General features: G+C 45.5%; 1 protein-coding gene across 1 annotated transcript in view; it reads right to left on the bottom strand.

Moving 5' to 3' along the window:
• Nucleotides 1–15,432, bottom strand: part of Dapk1 (death associated protein kinase 1) — a 156,781-nt gene extending 141,349 nt beyond the window's left edge. The window contains exons 1-2 of the mRNA XM_036187547.1: nucleotides 15,265–15,432; nucleotides 14,775–14,946 (exon numbers count right to left, since the gene is read on the bottom strand). Coding sequence (XP_036043440.1) covers nucleotides 14,775–14,836 — 62 coding nt within the window. The 5' untranslated portion in view covers nucleotides 14,837–14,946; nucleotides 15,265–15,432. The remainder of the gene's footprint in view (nucleotides 1–14,774; nucleotides 14,947–15,264) is intronic.
• Nucleotides 15,433–17,631: the final 2,199 nt, after the last annotated feature.

Genomic DNA, 17,631 nt, shown 5'->3' with positions numbered 1-17,631 from the left:
TACATTCTGCACTTCAACCAGTGTTGAAACAGAAGCCATGTGGCCCCGAACTCTTAAAATATTTATCTTCACAGAAAAAGTTTGCCAAGACAGAAACATAAGATCCCCAAGAGGTGCTGATCTGCAGGATTCAATTCAACTGATACTTCCAAAAAGGTGTTCCTGGTAGGTGCCCTGATAGCCAAATAAAATAGATTATTCGTGAGACAATAGAACTCCCTTACTTTTGCCTTCTCACCCAGATGAGAACACCATCATGTCCCATATACAGAGTGCCCAACGCCTTCTTACGTGGATGTTACATTTTCACAGTGCAGTCAATGCTGGTTTCACTAATGCAATCCCAACCCTGATTCCCCCCCCCCCCCAGACATTTGTGAATTACAAAAGCACTGTGATTCTCAACAGGCCTCCCTGCCACTGAACTGGGCAGTTGTTGTTTTCTTCTAATTAATTCTCCAGCTTCTTGTTTGTGTCATCATGTAGGTGTGGTTCACCCAGCAGTTGCTATGAACCTTCCATTCCTTCAAGTCACTCAAAGACTGAGTAAGATGATTCCAGGCCAGTTGATGGGCTGACAGGAGAAAGGGAGAGACAGCCCTGAATCATAGAAGCATAGTCTTAAAGAAGACACACTTTCAAGTTCCCACACAGAGACATAATTGATGTTAACGCTCTGTTTACAACAACAAAGTTATTGTGTTTTTTTTTAGGTTGATGCGCTCTTAGTGATGTTCACAAAACCTGCTTAGAAACTCTGAGATTTGGTTTATCCATTTACTAAATAAGACATTTAAAGTCTGTACTGTTTCTCTAAATGACAAATAAATGTTGTCTGAAAGATGGGAAAAGCCAGTTACAAAGAATTACTTCTACTTCAAGACATTCTGAGTGAATTATATTGGGATCATAAGACTATGCTGGATAAATATGGCATATTATTCAAAATTTCATTGGGCCTATGATCTTTAGTCCTCTATATTGACAGTTAAGTAAAGACCTGCCACTGACTGTGAGTCCTCCACAATAAACTCTTGGGGAGTAAAAACAACAGAAGACTTCACTGATTCAAAGACCCCCTCCAACCTAAAGAAAGGGCTTTTTACTTTTATATTTCTTAAAGCCTGCCATGTTTAAAGGAAGCCTAAAATTTTGCTCAGTATATACCTAAATAATAAAGTGATGTTCTGGATTTGGTACAAGTAAAGGTGATTTCATGCCTTTACTTTAATCAAGTTTTTTATATAGTTGTTTATTTATCCAGACCCCTGCCTTGTTTAAGGCAAGTTTCCACATTTGAAATGATTGGTCTGAGATGGTTTGGAGTTAGGAGACCTCCATACTCTTGCTGAGGACCCAAGTTTGGTTTCCAGCACTCATGCTGGACTCCTCAGTCTCCTGTAACTCCAGCCCCAGATGATGTGCACCTGCATGCATGCACCTACTCAAACCCAGGCACACACATACACATAATTATAAATAAATAAAATGAATAAAAATTTTAAAAAGCTTAAAATGAAAATTAAAAGATTTAAATGTTTCCACTAGTTTAAGAGTGTTTTTCTTTGGGTGTTTCATTGTCATTAGAAGAGAATTTCCTTATTAAGTATAATTTGGATGAAAGAAGTGAAATTCTAAATTAATGTACACACAGACAGACAAACAGACACCTCCATTTGGGGTTACTTGCACTTTAAATCCAGATAGTTCCCTCCTTAATCTGCACGCTGATCCAGCTCACCCAGAGCACTGTCCAGCGTGCTACCTGGACTCCATTTCATTGTCGTAATGGGAAATAAAAATGCCAGCCTTTGGCCTAGAGGCCACAGCCCCATCTTTATCCCTCTCCAATTTAGGCAGACTGAGTCCACATCCACAAATCCTCAGGACTCTTCCTCTATCTCCTTCTCCGGTAAAAATCATTCCTGATTCTTTTTTAATATAAACAAAAGACTGGAATGTAAGAATATAGAATCCAAACCCAGCTGCAGCTCAGGCTGAACACCTGCAGAAGCCTGACTGGCAGGCACCCTACAGAGACATTGTCTGTGACTCTCTAAATAGCAGACCTCCCGGGATCAAGCTGTCTCACCTCGGGAGTGAATTTACCTCAGAGGGTTCTGAGGGCCACACATCCTGCTCCCCACCCTCTTCCCGGCCTTGAGCCTAGGAATCCAGCTGGGCTGTGAAACCTCCCCCCACCCTCAGAAAGGTGAGAAAAGAGCATCCATCTCTGCCCTGAGAGCCCGGATCTCCACTCTTCTGAGCCCCTGCCACAGTCTGCTTCGGTGCTGGGGGTTGAAATCTCCTCATAAACTGTTCCATGCCGTTACCTGTCTGTAAAAACTCTTGTAATGAACTCCATACCCTGCAACAATCTGTCCCAGGGTCCCTCCTTGAACCCCTCATCCAAGACCTTCCAGAAGAGATTCCACAGCGGTGACGAGCATGAGGAAAGAAAGGTAACTCCACCTTTGCCTCGTCGGCATAGGGAGTCAAGCTGCCAGGGTCTCCAGGCCTTACTCTCAGTCCCAGCCAAGCAGTGACTGAGGCAAGCACTCAGGAGCAGCCAAAAAGGCCAGGGGAAACTGTCCCAGACCTTAAGTCTATACGTCCCAGCCCTGGACCTCCAAGTTCAAATCCTTCTTTTAGTTCAGTCCAACGGAAGTTCAGAAGCATTCTTTTTGCCTATTGTGCACAGGCTTTCCTTGCCTTCGGCCCCTGTACCTGTCAGTCAAGACTCATGTGTCTTGATCCTGCAACTGAGTGACTCCCACTGGATTGAAAAAGGATTCTGTTCCCACAGCAGACTTAGCCATGGCAGCAGGCATATCTTTGTGTCATAGGTGGGGTGCCATGCTCAACGGCCTACAGCATACACAGTGCACAGAAGACCCCACCCAACTGAGGGCTGTGCAGACCACATTGAGGTCTGAGGAACAGAATCCTGGACTTGGAGGAAACAAGGAGAACACCCACTGACCCCGTCACAGCTGGCAACCCTGATGATGAGCTGCACTGGCCAACTTCTAAGCACTAGGATCACCTCTCGGTTTTGTTTCTGTTTTGTTCTGCTGTTGGCTTTGCAGTGCTGGACGACTGAATGCTAGATAAAGGTTCTGTTGATGAGCTACTTAACCCAGCCTGAATCGTTTTCAGAACCCCAGTTTTCTCAGCTGTGAAATTTTTATTTCTGTCAAGAGATGGTGGCGCACAATTCTGATCCCAGCACTTGGGAGGCAGAGGCAGGTGCATCTCTGTAGGCCAGTCTGGGCTACAGAGTGAGTCCCAGGGCAGCCAGAGCTACACAGAGAAACCCAGTCTCAAAAAAAGAATGGAAGGAAGGAAAGAAAAAAAGAAAGAAATGTTGACTTCTATTCTCTTTTTTCTTTTAAGACAGTGTTCCTTTATGTAGCCCTGGCTATCCTGGAACAGTCTCTGTAGACCAGCCTAGACTTGAACTCTCAGAAATCTGCCTGCCTCTGCCTCCCACATGCTGGAAATAAAGGCATGCACCGCCTCCACCGCCACCACCTGACAAATGTTGACTTCTAATCGACCTCCAACTGCTGGTCTAGTGGTGGTCCCTAGTGAATCTCAGGCTCCTTGTGCCCTTCCTTCACATCTTAACTTCAGTTTCCTGGGGGTGGGATATGTAGACAGAGACACTCTGTGTACACTCCTAAGCTCACCAGTTTACAGGTGTCTTGCTCTCTCACAGGAAGCTGGATGGATGAATTAAAACAAAAAAAATGAGGAAATAATCAAATCCTTCAAATCAGAATAACTTGATCAGATTCTAAAAATATTCACCTTTCTTTACCTCACTTAACAAATTATTCGTGTTCTATGTGTCTACATGTTCTGTCTGCATATATGTCTGTGTACCCGGTGTGTGTCTAATGCCCTCAGGAGCCAGAAGAGGGTGTCAGATCCCCTGGAACTGGAGTTACAGATGACTGTGAGTTATGTGGGTGCTGGGAACTGAATCCAGGTCCTCTATAAGAGCAGTCCTGCATAGCACTGTCATTATAAACTAAAGATATCCTACAATGGGCCCCAAAATAAGGAAGAATCCTTTAGAGCAGTCTACCCTTCAGCAGCCATATGCTACTTCAGGCCACTTACAGGGATGGCCACTCAGCAGCATCAGTGGCCATTGCCCCAGCAGCTGGCATAGCCTGGCCATTAGCAAAGCTGAACAATTCAGCCTTTCAACTACCAACCTAATGGACTTTTCTTGGCAGAGGCAGATCTAACTTGGCCCAGCACCCATTTTCACATCTCAAATCAGTACATGTCAAGAATGAATGGAACCTCTGATCTGCCCCGTTTCTTACTTTCTATAGCAGGTTTTTCTCATCAGGGATTGCAGGCATTCATCTCAGACTCTCCCCTGCATAAAGATCCATAACATAAATCAATCTAGTTTCCCATCATCAAATCCCTAGTGTTGCATCTGGCCACTTCAGCTGGTTTTAAAAATTAAGACATACGCTAGAAAAAGATATTATCTGCTTTAGAGAAGTTAGGAATGGCATATTAAGTCAAGCAGTAGTGGTACATGCCTTTAATCCCAGCATTTGGGAAGTAGAGGCAGGCAGATCTCTGTGAGTTCAAATCCAGTCTGGTCTACAAGGAGTGAGTTCCAGGACAGTCAGAGCTACACAGAGAAACCATGTCTCAAAAGGGAAAAAAAAAAAAAGAAACCCACATTAAGAACATGAATTTACATGCTGACACACAGTCTCAAGGTGACCACCCCTCAAAGCAGGTCCAGGAAGCCTTCTAACCAAGCATGGCTCCCTCTCAATGATCCTCTCCACTCCCTCCTACGTGGTTTCCCTTCTTAGCAGAGACTCCTGGCCCTTAAGTGACTCCTGTTCTTTCCTCCTGTGGTCTGGGTGGACTGGCGACTGTATTCCTTAAGATCTACCTCCAATGGCAGCTTTCAAATGCCCAGCCAGGTGTCTCAGAGATGCTCCCAGAACCACCAGTACACCACAAAGGCACTCACCAAGACCTAGGGAGCCCAGCCTAGAGGACAGGCAGATGGCATAGGGCAGACAGACGCATGCTTAAAAAAGCTCACAACCCACCCAGCAGGCTGAGCCAAAGGGGCAGAAAGAAGTGGAGGGGACAGGAGTGAACAAAGATGAGGTGAGGGACCCTGTCACAGCCACTAGGAGCTGAGAGCAGAACCTGAGTGCAATGGAGAAGTAAGAAGACAGACATACAAACAGACCCAAAACCAATTTACAGTTAGGTCCCCCTTCTCTCTGAGACACACTGGCACACATGGATGGCAAGAGACAGATAGATCCAGGAGGAAAGGACTTCTCCACAAGCTGGAGGAGGATGGAAATCATCTCATTGGTTATTTGAGTGTCTAACACGTCTGACAGCAGTGCACACTAATTATAGACACTCAGAGAAGCAATACCTTATAAAGAGTGTGTGTGTATGGACAATGCTTGCACATGTCATGTATACACACTTGTGCGTGCGTGTGTGTGTGTGTGTGTGTGTGTGTGTGTGTGTGTATGTGTGTATGTGTACAATGTTTGCACATGTGATGTATACACATTTCTGTGTGTGTATACAGGTTTACCTGCATGTGGAGGCCTGAGGTCTGAGAATGACAATGTGAATAGTCTTCACCTGTTCTCTCCATATTTTTTGAGACAGGGTCTCTCACTAAGCCTGAGGCTCACTGGTCCTGCTAGACTAACTGGCCAGCAAGCCCCAGGGATCTTGCCATCTCCAACTCCCCAGTGCTGGAATTATAGGCACACACCTGCTGTCTCACCCAATTTCTACCTGGGGTTTGGGGATCTGAATTCAGGTCCTCATGCTTACACAAGGAACACTTCGCCAACTCCCTCACCTCTCTGGCTCAAACAACTTTCTACATCCTATCCCAGATGTACAGAGGAATCTTCTGGCAGGATGATTTCCATCTGGTTGATGAATCAATAAAATACTACAAGTTGAGTGTCCCTTATCTGTGACACTTGAGGCTGGGGGTGTACCAGAGGTCATAGATTTGTTAAACTTTGGAATAGTTGATGAACTCACCAATTAAGCTTTACTCATGTGAAAATCTAAAATCACACTTTGAGCATCATGTCCATCATCAAATAAGTGGGATTCCTGGAAATTCAATCACAGTTGGTACCTGTTGGCCCATCAGATTTCTAGGGCAGCATCTGTGTGCAACACATGTAAGTTCATCTTTAACTTCTGCCTTCATCTGTTGAGTCTGTCTTCTAAGGAACGCACACACCAGCTGCACCTACAGCTCTCCTGCAAAGCAGCGGCTTTAACTTCATCCATCTCCCAGACACAAACACAGAAGAGAGAGGGAGAGCTGTCCATGGGGAGGGATGAACTGTCCATGGCGAAGGATGAACTGTCCATGAGGGGGGAGGGATAAACTGTCCATGAGGGGGGAGGGATAAACTGTCCATGAGGGGGGAGGGGAGCTGTCCATGGGGTGGTGACAATGCAGACCCTCCCAAGGGAGGATGGCATCAGAACTGAGCCAACACTAACAATGACCTCCCCTCCCATCTCTCTCCTCTATGGTTGGGCCACAGACAGACCTCTGAGTTGCTAAGCAAATAGATAAGAAGCTCGGGAGAAAAATCCAACCCTCCCCAGGATGGGACAAAAGAACAACACTGATTATTCACTCACTTTCAACTTTTTCAACTGGAAAATCCGACACCGCAGGCCAGGCAAAGGAAATCATCACAATGTCTAAAACAGTCTGGACAATTTTACACTTAAAAGTAAAAGACACGGCCAGGTTTGTGGTGCACACCTTTAATCCTAGCACTCAGCAGGCAGAGGCAGGCAGTTTGAGTCCATCCTGGTCTACAAGGTGAGTTCCAGGCCAGTCAGGAATACAGGGTGAGACCCTGTCTTAAGTTATTTAAAAAAAAAAAAGATGGGGTTTGGGGAGACGGCTCAGTGAGTAAAGTGCTTGCCACACAACACAGGGACCTGAGTTTAATCCCCAGCACCGAGTCACGCACAGTAGTAGACACTTATAAAGCCAGTGCTGGGGAGGTAGAGACTTGTGGAAGGGTCCCAAGCCAGCTTAATCAGTACAGCCATCAACTCCCTGTGAGATCCTGTCTCAAAAAACAAGGTAGACAGCTCCTGAAGAATGACCTGTGACCTCCACAAGAAGCACACACTCATGTACCTTCATCCACATAAATGTGCGCATATATGCACACTCATATACCAAAAATCATAGGTAGGTTGGGGTTGTGGGTCAATGGTACAGCACAAGGTCCAGGGTTCAATCCCCAGTTCCTCAAAAAAAAAAAAAAAAAAAAAGTTATACAGTTTAAAAAGTAAAAAAATAGGGGGCTGGAGAGATGGCTCAGAGGTTAAGAGCACTGACTGCTCTTCCAAAGGTCCTGAGTTCAATTCCCAGCAACCACATGGTGGCTCACAACCATCTGTAATGAGATTTGGTGCCCTCTTCTGATCATACATGCTGTATACATAATAAAGTAAATAAATCTTTAAAAAAAAGTAAAAAAATAAACTATTGACAGAAATATTCAATAATTGAAATCTGTTCATTCTTGCAAGTGAAAGTATAGAAAGGCCCTTTTCCAAAACAACTAGGACCCTAAGCTGTGTTATTGTGTTCCCCAAAATATTGTGCACCCTAATAAACTTATCTGGGTTCAGAGACAGAACAGCCACAATATTATTAAACATAGAGGTTAGGCAATGGTAGCATATGCCTTTAATCCCAGCACTCGGGAGACAGAGCCAGAGACACGCAGATCTCTGTGAGTTCAAGGCCACATTGGAAACAGCCAGGCATGGTGACACACGACTTTAATCCCAAGAAGTGAGCCTTTAATCCCAGGAAGTGATGTCAGAAAGCAGAAAGGTGTATAAGGCGTGAAAACCAGAAACTAGAAGCATTTGGCTGGTTAAGCTTTTAGGCTTTTGAGTAGCACAGTTCAGCTGAGATCCACTCTGGATGAGGACTCAGAGGCTTCCAGTCTGAGGAAACAGGATCAGCTGAGGAACTGTCAAGGTGAGGAAGCTGTGGCTGTTCTGTCTCTTGGATCTTCCAGCATTTCACCCCAATACCTGGCTCGGATTTGATTTAATTAATAAGACCCTTTAAGATTCATGCTACACTAAGTGTTTAGGATTTTTTTTGCTTCTTCTTTTCAGATTTTAAAAGAGTTGCATACACATAAGGAGTTAGCTCAGTGAAGAAACCCAAGTCTAAACATAAAATTCATTTGTTTCATTCACACCTTATACAAATAACCTAAGGTAATGGTGTGGAAGATACACATGATGAATACACAAGGGTGTGTGCTTGCTTGAGCTTTCATGGATGCGGGTGTCTGCTCCATCAGTGTCTACTACATTCCGAGAGACCCTGTCTCCCTCAGCCCAGCACTGGGGTTACAAGCACCTTTTGTTTTTCCTAAGGAAGATGCAAGCCAGGGAAGGTTATTATTTATTTATATCATTAATATAAATAAATATTCATAATATAATAAATATTATATAAATATATTAAATTTATTATTTAAACCATTTTAGTAGGAGGACAGAAAATCAAATGCTCACCTTCTTTTCTCTATCATATCCTAACTGCATACTTAAAGGCCACTTAGAATGTCAAGAAAAGAACATGAAGACTTGCTACTAATAATACATTGCTGTGAAACCTCCTTGGAGGCCAAGAGGAGATGCACTTTGCTCTGCTGAGTTATCCCAGAAAATCAAAGCAAGTCAACTGAATTTCACCTTCCTGTAAAATCCCAAATGATACACACCAAGTCTGAGCTAGAATGATCATGAAATGAAAACCTATGGGTCAGTTAGGAGGTGGATCCAAGGGACAGAGAGCAGAGTCCTCCACATTACAGTGCTAAGAAGTTAAATACAACGTAAGAGATTGGTCAAGTTTCTAAAATACTAAACTATTAACTTTAGAACTTGACTAAGCATTCCATGGTGTGCTGATGCCACATGTAACTGCAGGGCACAAGTCACAAGGGGAAGGTGAGATGATCAGAGCATCCTTAAGACCTGAGGGAGCTCTCGCATTCAGAAGGGCAGTGGTTGCTAACTTTGGTGGGTTTCTATGAAATCCTTCTGCCAGGTGGATGCCGTTACAGTTTGAGGCTGAGGAACTTTTAGAGGGTGGGGCCTAACTAAAGGAAGTATGTCACTAGAGTGGGGCTTCAAGACTACATACAGTCTGACCTCCAGCTGCAGCCCAGTCCTCTGGGTCCACCACTACCTGGAACACTTTCCTGATGTCATGCACTGACATTCTCTGCCATGTCTTCCCTGCCATGGTGGGCTGAAACTTGTGAAACCATGAGAAAAAAAACCCTTAGGTGTTTCCACCGAGTCTTCTGTCTCAGAAAGGTCAAGATAACCCATCTGCTATTCTCAACCATTCTCTGCATCATATCTGCTGGGTTGCATGGACATGCAGAGCTGTCCAATTTGAATACCAATTTAATTTGACTCTGGGAAGGGGGAAATCACCACAGCCTAAACATTACAGACAATAGCTCAGCCTGGGCCAGGTCCTTAGGTGATCTCTCATCACCTACTAACCAGCTGCCTTGGAAAAGCTACTGTGATGAAACACGAAGCAGAAGAGAGGGAGCTGACCACCTAGGCTTCCTATAGGCTACAGTCTTGAGGCCTCAGGTTGCCTAGCGCCAAGGGAAGCCACCCTCCTCCCATATGAACATGGTCTCCTGTGTCTCATGATCAGACATATATCTCTACTGACATGTTTAGGCTGGGTATACACACAGCAACTGGCTCAGAATTAAGGATACATTTCCCTGTTGAGTGGGTCAATATAACCTTGACTTTGTCATCCTGCACCCCAATCCCCTGACCTCATCTGAGGAGGTGTCCTGCAGTAGATGTTATGCCTCTCCACCCACTCACTCACCTCTCCCCACTTGACCTGGAGGAAAATGGTTCACACCTTCAAGGAGTGACAATTGCTGGGAGGCAAGAGACACACACAGAGCAAGATGCACAAATGTTCCCTCTCCTAGTGAAATGCACTTAGCTCGTGGAATGAATGTGAGCACCCCTCAGCATTCACAATTTTCTTGGTTTTCCTGGGGTATGTCAACATACCTTCCCCCTCAGGTTCCTAGAGGCAAGATAAGACATATGCACAGAATGGAAAGGCATGTATGTGTGCAGGTCCAGAAAGTCAGCTCCAAACCCCCTCTGCTATTGGCCACATTGAACCTAAATTCAGGCCCAGGACCAGAACACAAACCTTCCATAGCCAAACTTCCCCCACTATCACCACCAACCTCAGGCCTGCCTTCCACTGCCTTTCTACTATTTCTTATTTTCGATTAAAATACCTATGGATTTTATGCCAAATGGGGAAGGTAATAAATCTGAATTATAAGCCTCTAACCACCATCCAAGCCAATGTGAAATACTTAATGCTCCACTCCATTTGTTTTGCTTAAAACTGATCTCTTAGAAATTTGGACAGCCATGCTTCTCGCTGTTGGGTAGCAGAGAACTCGAATGTGAAGGCTTTATTCCCATGAGCTGCAGCTTTGACATCTCCAGTGTCGGTCTTCATCATGGTCACTACTTTCTCAAGGTGCCGATCTATACTTCTCCCAAGGACCCATTCAGTCAATCACCCACATTTGCTGAACATCTACTAAATACTATGCATCTAATTCAGCACAAAAAAATAAAAACAAGGTGAAAAAGTCCAAGGTCATGGCTCCCTGGGAAATTAAGCAGGCTATTACTGTGCAGGGTGATGCCTGCCATGATACAGAAAGGTTATTAAATGAACATTAGGCAGCGACTATGATCAGAAATCCAAGGCCATTGCCTCTAATTCACCTATGACCCTATAAATGAAGGTGTCCAAAGCAGTGCACCAAGGCAAGTCCACTCTGCATTAATAGCATCACATCTGCAACCACAAGCTACACCCTAAGTCTTCTCTGTTCAGCTGCCCTAGTAGCTTGGAGTCGGTTCATTCATGTAGAGAAAGGATCACTGTGACACTGGACCACAGAGCACACCTAGAAAGAACTCCCAAGCAAGCTGCAAGGATCAAGATGAACAGTGTTGTAAAACCCAGGGGACCTGGGCCTGCAGACATGTCATCCATCTGGCTCCTATAACCATGGAGTGGCTGCAAAGATGCCGCAAGGCTTAGGGGTGCTTGCTGTGTAATCCAGGGAGCCAGGAGTTCAAATCCCAGCATTCATATAAGCCAGGCATCCCACATACTCCTGCCACTCCAGCTCTGAAGAGAAAAGTAGAGGAAGGAGAATAGTTGAGATCTGCTGGCTGCTAGCCTACCTAAGAAAATGTGAGCCCAGGTCCAGGGAAAGAGCCTGCTTTAAAGGGATAGGTGGGCAGTGGCAAAGGAAGAAACCTGATACTCTCTTCTATACTCTACACATGTGCACAGATTTTTTAAATTATCATAAAAGAGTTATTAAGAAAGTGGGCCTCAGTCAGACTGAGTAAGGTTAGACAGACCATGAGAGAGAAGACCTGGCCAGTCCCTCAGCAAAGCAGTGGACGAGGAGGAGCCCAAGAAACTCAGAGGTCAAGCTCAGTGACAGCCAAGGGTATAACTAGAGACAGTGGTGGGCAAGCCAACAAGCAGCTGCCCAAAGCCCCAGCTGACAACCTAGCACAAGAGCCCTGAAAAGGTACTCTCATCAGAACTCCTTTTGGGGAGCAACACACATCATGGAAGGAGCACTTTGTTCAGCCTCCCAGGAGAAGGGGAGAAAAGCTAGACTGCCTCCTCAAATCTCCAAAAGACAATGGTCCCCTCTGCCTCTGCTTGGAGGACAGAGCTCCAGCCTAGGGCTACATTAATCTGAATCAAAGAGGCCAAAGAAGGTCAACCACAGCAATGGTCTCTACCAAGACCCTTTGCACACAGTGGCCACCTGCTCTTTCCAAGTTGCCCACCAAGCTATCAGCCTGTCTCAGACACTTATCTGTTGTAGTCAGTCCTACAGATAAGATGATCTGTTCTTGTTTAAGCCTTATAAACTGTTCCCACACATTAAATGACTTGATTTTCACAACTTTTATGAAATAAGCACTGGGCTTATCAGTTATGACCTGGGAGGTCATCAAATTGCAAAGTTGGGTTTTGGTCTAGGCTTTCTGTCCATTGGTGGGTCTCATCTGTCACTCCTGCAAATAACACGGTAGTTTTAAAGTTCTTAGCAGTCAACAGGAAGTTTTATAGTCTTGGGCAATGTAGACAAAATTCTAAACAGTCTTATCAAATAAGAAACACAGAGCCAAATACACAATTAAAAGCCCAAGAGATCAGAGCACTAGCGAAGAGCCAAGACTACCTTTAGCTTACCAAAGCTAGGGCAGGGCATTCATGATTAAGAAAATAAACCTCTGTATGTGATTTATTTGGGAGCTGGGTGGTGGGCTCCCCAAAGAGTAAAAAACCCACAATAACAATAGTGCACTCTACTTCCCTAAAACACATCTTTTCTCCTCTAGATGAGAATTTTCTTGGTCCATTTATAAGATGAACAGCTATATTTAAGGATCACTAAACAAAGCTAGATGGGGTTAGAGAGACAGCTTCGATGTCATTTACGGCAGCCCAGGGTTGAGTGCTTGCTAATCTTCTACAGTACTTGAGTTCAACACTCACATCCGGTGGCTCATAACTGCCTGTAAATCCAGCTCCAGAGGATCCAATACTCTCTTCTGGCCTCCATGGGCACCAGTACGTATGTGCCGGACACACAGGCTCATAGGTAAACTAAAGTTTTAGACTCTGAAGGCTGGTGACAGCTCAGAGATTAGCATCAGCCTCCATTCAGGCCACTTACTTGCCTGTCTGTCTCCACTTCTCGGCCCTTGAGCCCTACCTCCACTCCCAGCCTTCATCAAAGCTTCTTTGGCAGAAGTGATGATATCCAAGACAGATATAAAAGCACAGCCTTAGAAAAAGCCTACCACATGCTTTGTCTTTTGGTAAAAACAAGAGCAGCTATCACAGAAGCTGGGTATGCACCTTTTCTTTCCTAAAATTCCCCAACTCCCAACTTCTCCAGAGCGCTTCTTCAAAATCCCTAGGTCACACAAATTATTTCATAAACAACCATCAATTAGTCTTGCATGGAGAAGAACAGTTACACACAGAAATGTAGACAGAGTAAAAATCACAGTGAGACATTAGTGACAAACGAGCAAAGCTCCCTTGTCATCACCCTCGCAATGAAGGTCAGAAATCCATTTGCTAACCCCAGGCAAGCCCCACCCCACCCCCCTTCTCTCAACACATAATTCCATAAAAGGACCTTAAGGGAAACAAAGTCAATATATTTTATTCGTAAAACAATCATCTCCCCTAATTTTTACCATCTCTTTTTGCAAGATAATTTATAAAATCTGGCAACCTTACAGAAGTGGAATCAAATTTTTTTCACCCTTTTTATTTCTAACCCCCTGGGAAAATCCCACACACTCATCTTGCAATGAACCACAGGAGGAGAGTGGCTGGATTCCAGTTAAGCCACGTATTTCAACTGCACACTCTCAACCTCAATCTTAACCATATCCATGAAATGTGATCTTTTGGAACCTTGCCTTTTAGTCACTCATTAAGATTTAAGATAATAGTATTCTCTCTCCCTAAGCACAGGCTCTATGGATACCTCAAGTCTACACTGACATACATAACCGCTATGTACTATAACTTTTTAAATGATCTTTTTCATTCCTGAGCTATCTGAAAACTATTTTAAAACTTTAGTTAGGTATCTTCCAAAATCCTATCTGGTAATAGAGCGTGTGGGTCTTTTTTTGTTTTTTAGTTTCCTTTCCACGAAGAAAAAAAGCTTGGTATGCCTCCATTGGATATATATGGAAAAATACAAATTTCAATACATACACTGTGTGAGTAACTGCAACTATGTTTGTTTATAAATCCTTTTACCTGCTTTAGTCACAATGCCAACACACAAATTCCACATGCCAAATTTTAAATATAGTATGAACACCGAGCTATTTGCTCACATAAAGCCGAGATCAATAAACTCGGTGGATTAATGGAAAGCCACCAGCAGTCAAGTGCTGCCAGAGAAATCTTCTTTGTGCACCTAGACACTAACATACTCTGTTCAGTGTCACAGCTCCCACTGTGTGTTGGTAGGCTCTGAATATAGGCAGCCGCCATAAACAACATCGAAGACACCAAGTCAAATTCCTGGCTGGAATGAGTTTCAAAATCCAAGGCCAACATCTGCCAAGTTCCACACCTCCCTACCAATCCTGGTTGGTGTTGCACTGAAAATTCAGCACAAGGGATGAGTATTAAAATTTTAAACGCCCATTAATTAACTTGTACTCTGCTTAAATCACACATAGGCGGCCCCTCCAGTTGCAGTTAGGAGTCTCAGCGTTTGCCTCATTGTCTTAGAAGGGAGAAGGCTGACAGGAGTTAGTGCACACAATGAAGTCTGTTCTTGTCCAGGGGTTCTGACCACACTTTCTGTGCGCAGTAACTGCACTGTGGACTGCCTCTCCAGCCCTCGGATCAGGCAGTGTATCCCTGGCTCCTGGCCTTCGCGGGTTAGGCAGGCTTCCTCTACCGTCCGCATATCTCTGAGAGGGCCAGAGGCACGCCTGGCTTAAGCAGAATCTGTTTACCGCGCAGTGTCCCCCACCCCGAGCGCTTCCGCACCCCTTCCTGGTACCTGCCCAGTTCCTCGCCGGTGTCGTAGTAGTCGTCCACGTTTTCCTGCCTGAACACAGTCATGATAGACTGTCACGCCTCACCAGAGCCCAGGCCACTCCGGCTCCACGGCCCGAACCATCCCCACCGCCGCCGCGCTGCTGAGGGCCCCTCATGCACCAAGCTGCAGACCTCTAAAAGAAATGGGGAGAAGAATGAAACGGCAAACCTCCAGGAAATCGGGGTCCCCGGGGCTCGGCCCCGATCTCGAGGCCTCCCCCGGCTGGGGCCACGCGCCCTTTGTTAAGCCCGGGCCGGGGGACCCCCACACTCCACACTGCCGCGCCCCAGCCCTGTACCAGCGGTTCCCGGGCTCCCGCCTCCGCCTCGGGACGACGTGGGGACAGCGGAGGAAAGGGACACAAAGCGCCCGGCCCGGCCACCTGTTCCCCCGCTCCGGGGCCGCCCTCCCGCTCTTCCCGCTCCTCCCGTTGCCTGTGGCGGCCACTCACCCGGCCCCGCAGCTCTCAGTCCGTGCGCCTTGCGCCGGGTGGCTGGTCCCAGTCCAGAGCAGATCCGAGCGGCCTCCGCTCCTTGCCTCGGGCGCAGCTCGGCCCCGCGGGGAGGCAGCCACCTCCTGCTCCTCCTCCTCTTCCTCCTCCTCCTCCTCTCCTCGTCCTCTTCCTCCGCTGCGCTGGCGGCTCCTCCCGACTCCGCGCTCCCGCCCCGCCGCGCGCACCCCGCACACACCCACTCGCCCGCACCGAGCGCGCGCCCCACCTGTGACTTAGCGCCGGGCTGCCCTCTGCCGCCCGCTTCGAAGAAGCCGAACCCAACGACCCGCGTGGGCCAGGCGGTATACTCCGCCCCCCCCCCCGGGGGGGCCACAGGTTTAAAAAATAAGTCAATAAAGTCCTGCCCCGGAGACACCCACACCCTGATGGAAACGATAGCAAATAAATATCTTATAAATGAGGTTGCTCTGTTCTTCTGTGTTGACAACAAAACCGACAGAGAATAACAGGGGCCTCATCATAGTGGGCGTCTCCATGACAGGTGTTTTGAGATAGGATGAAGGCGAGGCACTCGATCCATGAAGGATAGGGTTGGTAATATCAGAAGCCCGATGAAGCTTGAGAGTCCTGTTGCTCAGTTGAAACAGCAAGTCCTGCTTGAGCTATGTTAGCGTACAATACACACCAGAGTCTAAGAGTATAAAAATACGAATGAAAAAGCGGTAGATATATCTATGTATTTGGTGCTTTGGATCCATCAGTTTAAATAAAACTTGATTAAAAGTAATTACACTATCATTATTTTTTTAACTGTCACAGCATGTGCCTTGCGATTGCCGAGGACCGGCCAAGACACTCCCTGTGTCTTGAAACCAGTATCCATTTTTTTCATGAAGTCTCTCCCTATGCTCCCAGATGAGCAGAGTTCCTAAGAGGATTCTATCTAGCTTACTAGCCAAAACTCATCTGTGAACCCGCTGAGATTTCATATCCACGCCACTGCTCAAACACTTGATTCATCAAAAAATTTCAACTGTAGAGGCTTGGGCCTAAAACGAACAAAGCAAAAGAATGTTCCTCCGGCCATGTATCAGATCCTAATCTTAAATATTTCCCCAGCTAGGAGTGGTGACACACCTGTAATTCCAGCACTTGGGTGGTAGAAACAGAAAAATCAGGAGCCTAAGGCCAGCCTCAGCTACATAGCAAATTGGAGGCTAGCCTGGAGTACATGTCTCAAAAACAAAATCGAAGATATTCTTAATGGCTCATGGAAAGAGCCCAGCAGGCATGGTAAAAGAGTCGGGAGGTAACACTGACCTAAATGGGAGATCTCAGAATCGATACAAAAGGATCTTGAGAAACAATAAAAAACACGGCAGCAACCAAAAAAAAAAAAAAAGTAATTCATTTTGGAAACATGAAAATGAATACATCTGTTGGAAAACATGGGTGTTTGGGAGAAACTTGGAAAGTGTTTGTGGATGGCTGATTTTCTACAAAAACAAATATATTTTCCAAGACCACTCACTAAAAGGGTTGGATCTACTTGGGGCCATTAGGCTGATCACAAGACATTTTTCTGGTGTCATGAAAGGCAGGGTGGAATTTTGATTTATAAATTTTCATCTAATATCTGTAAGGCCTTCTACCAGCTGCACAAGCTTAGATGAGATCACTTACCCAGATCTGCACTAATTCAGGCAGATGTTTTAGAAAAAGGGACTGTGGTGATTTAAAACAATGCCTGTAAAGTCTTTGACTTTCCTCCACTCAGAAAGTGGAGTTTAATGCTCGTTCCCATGAAGACAGGCCTCACCCTTCACCCTGGTTGTTTCTAAGAAAATCTGGGGGTAGCCACACTGAGTGGTTTCTTCCCAATGTTAGCATTCTCTCTCTCTCTCTCTCTCTCTCTCTCTCTCTCTCTCTCTCTCTCTCTCTCCCCTCCCCTCCCGTCCCCTCCTCTCCTCATTCTATGGTCTCTCAGTGAGCTTCCTTTGGAACTGTCATTTAAACAGGTTAAAGAGAGAGCAACGGAGTCACCCCAGCCAGTCAGCTCCACCCACCCCACCACCCACAACAGTTAATAGCTTCTAGTTCAAGTCCTGTGAGGCACATTGTGGGGTGATTTATTATACAGCACCAGATCAACATATAAGAAAGTCAGGAAAAGATAGAGGGATTAGAAAAAGATAAAGGAAATACAACTTTTTAACACAGCAGGGTTAAGGTTGGAGAAACTATTCTCTCACTGAATCTTTTTACACAATTATGTAAATTGACTTTTTCCAGTTTATAGTTAATTTTCTTAGTCTGTTTCATCATCTATAAGATGGGGACAAGTTGAGTTTGATCCCCAAAGCC

This window comes from Onychomys torridus, chromosome 5 (assembly GCF_903995425.1).
Source record: "Onychomys torridus chromosome 5, mOncTor1.1, whole genome shotgun sequence".
NCBI classification, from domain to species: domain Eukaryota; kingdom Metazoa; phylum Chordata; class Mammalia; order Rodentia; family Cricetidae; genus Onychomys; species Onychomys torridus.
The sequence above is the reverse complement of the archived record's forward strand: the minus strand, read 5'-3'. Positions and strand labels throughout refer to the sequence as shown.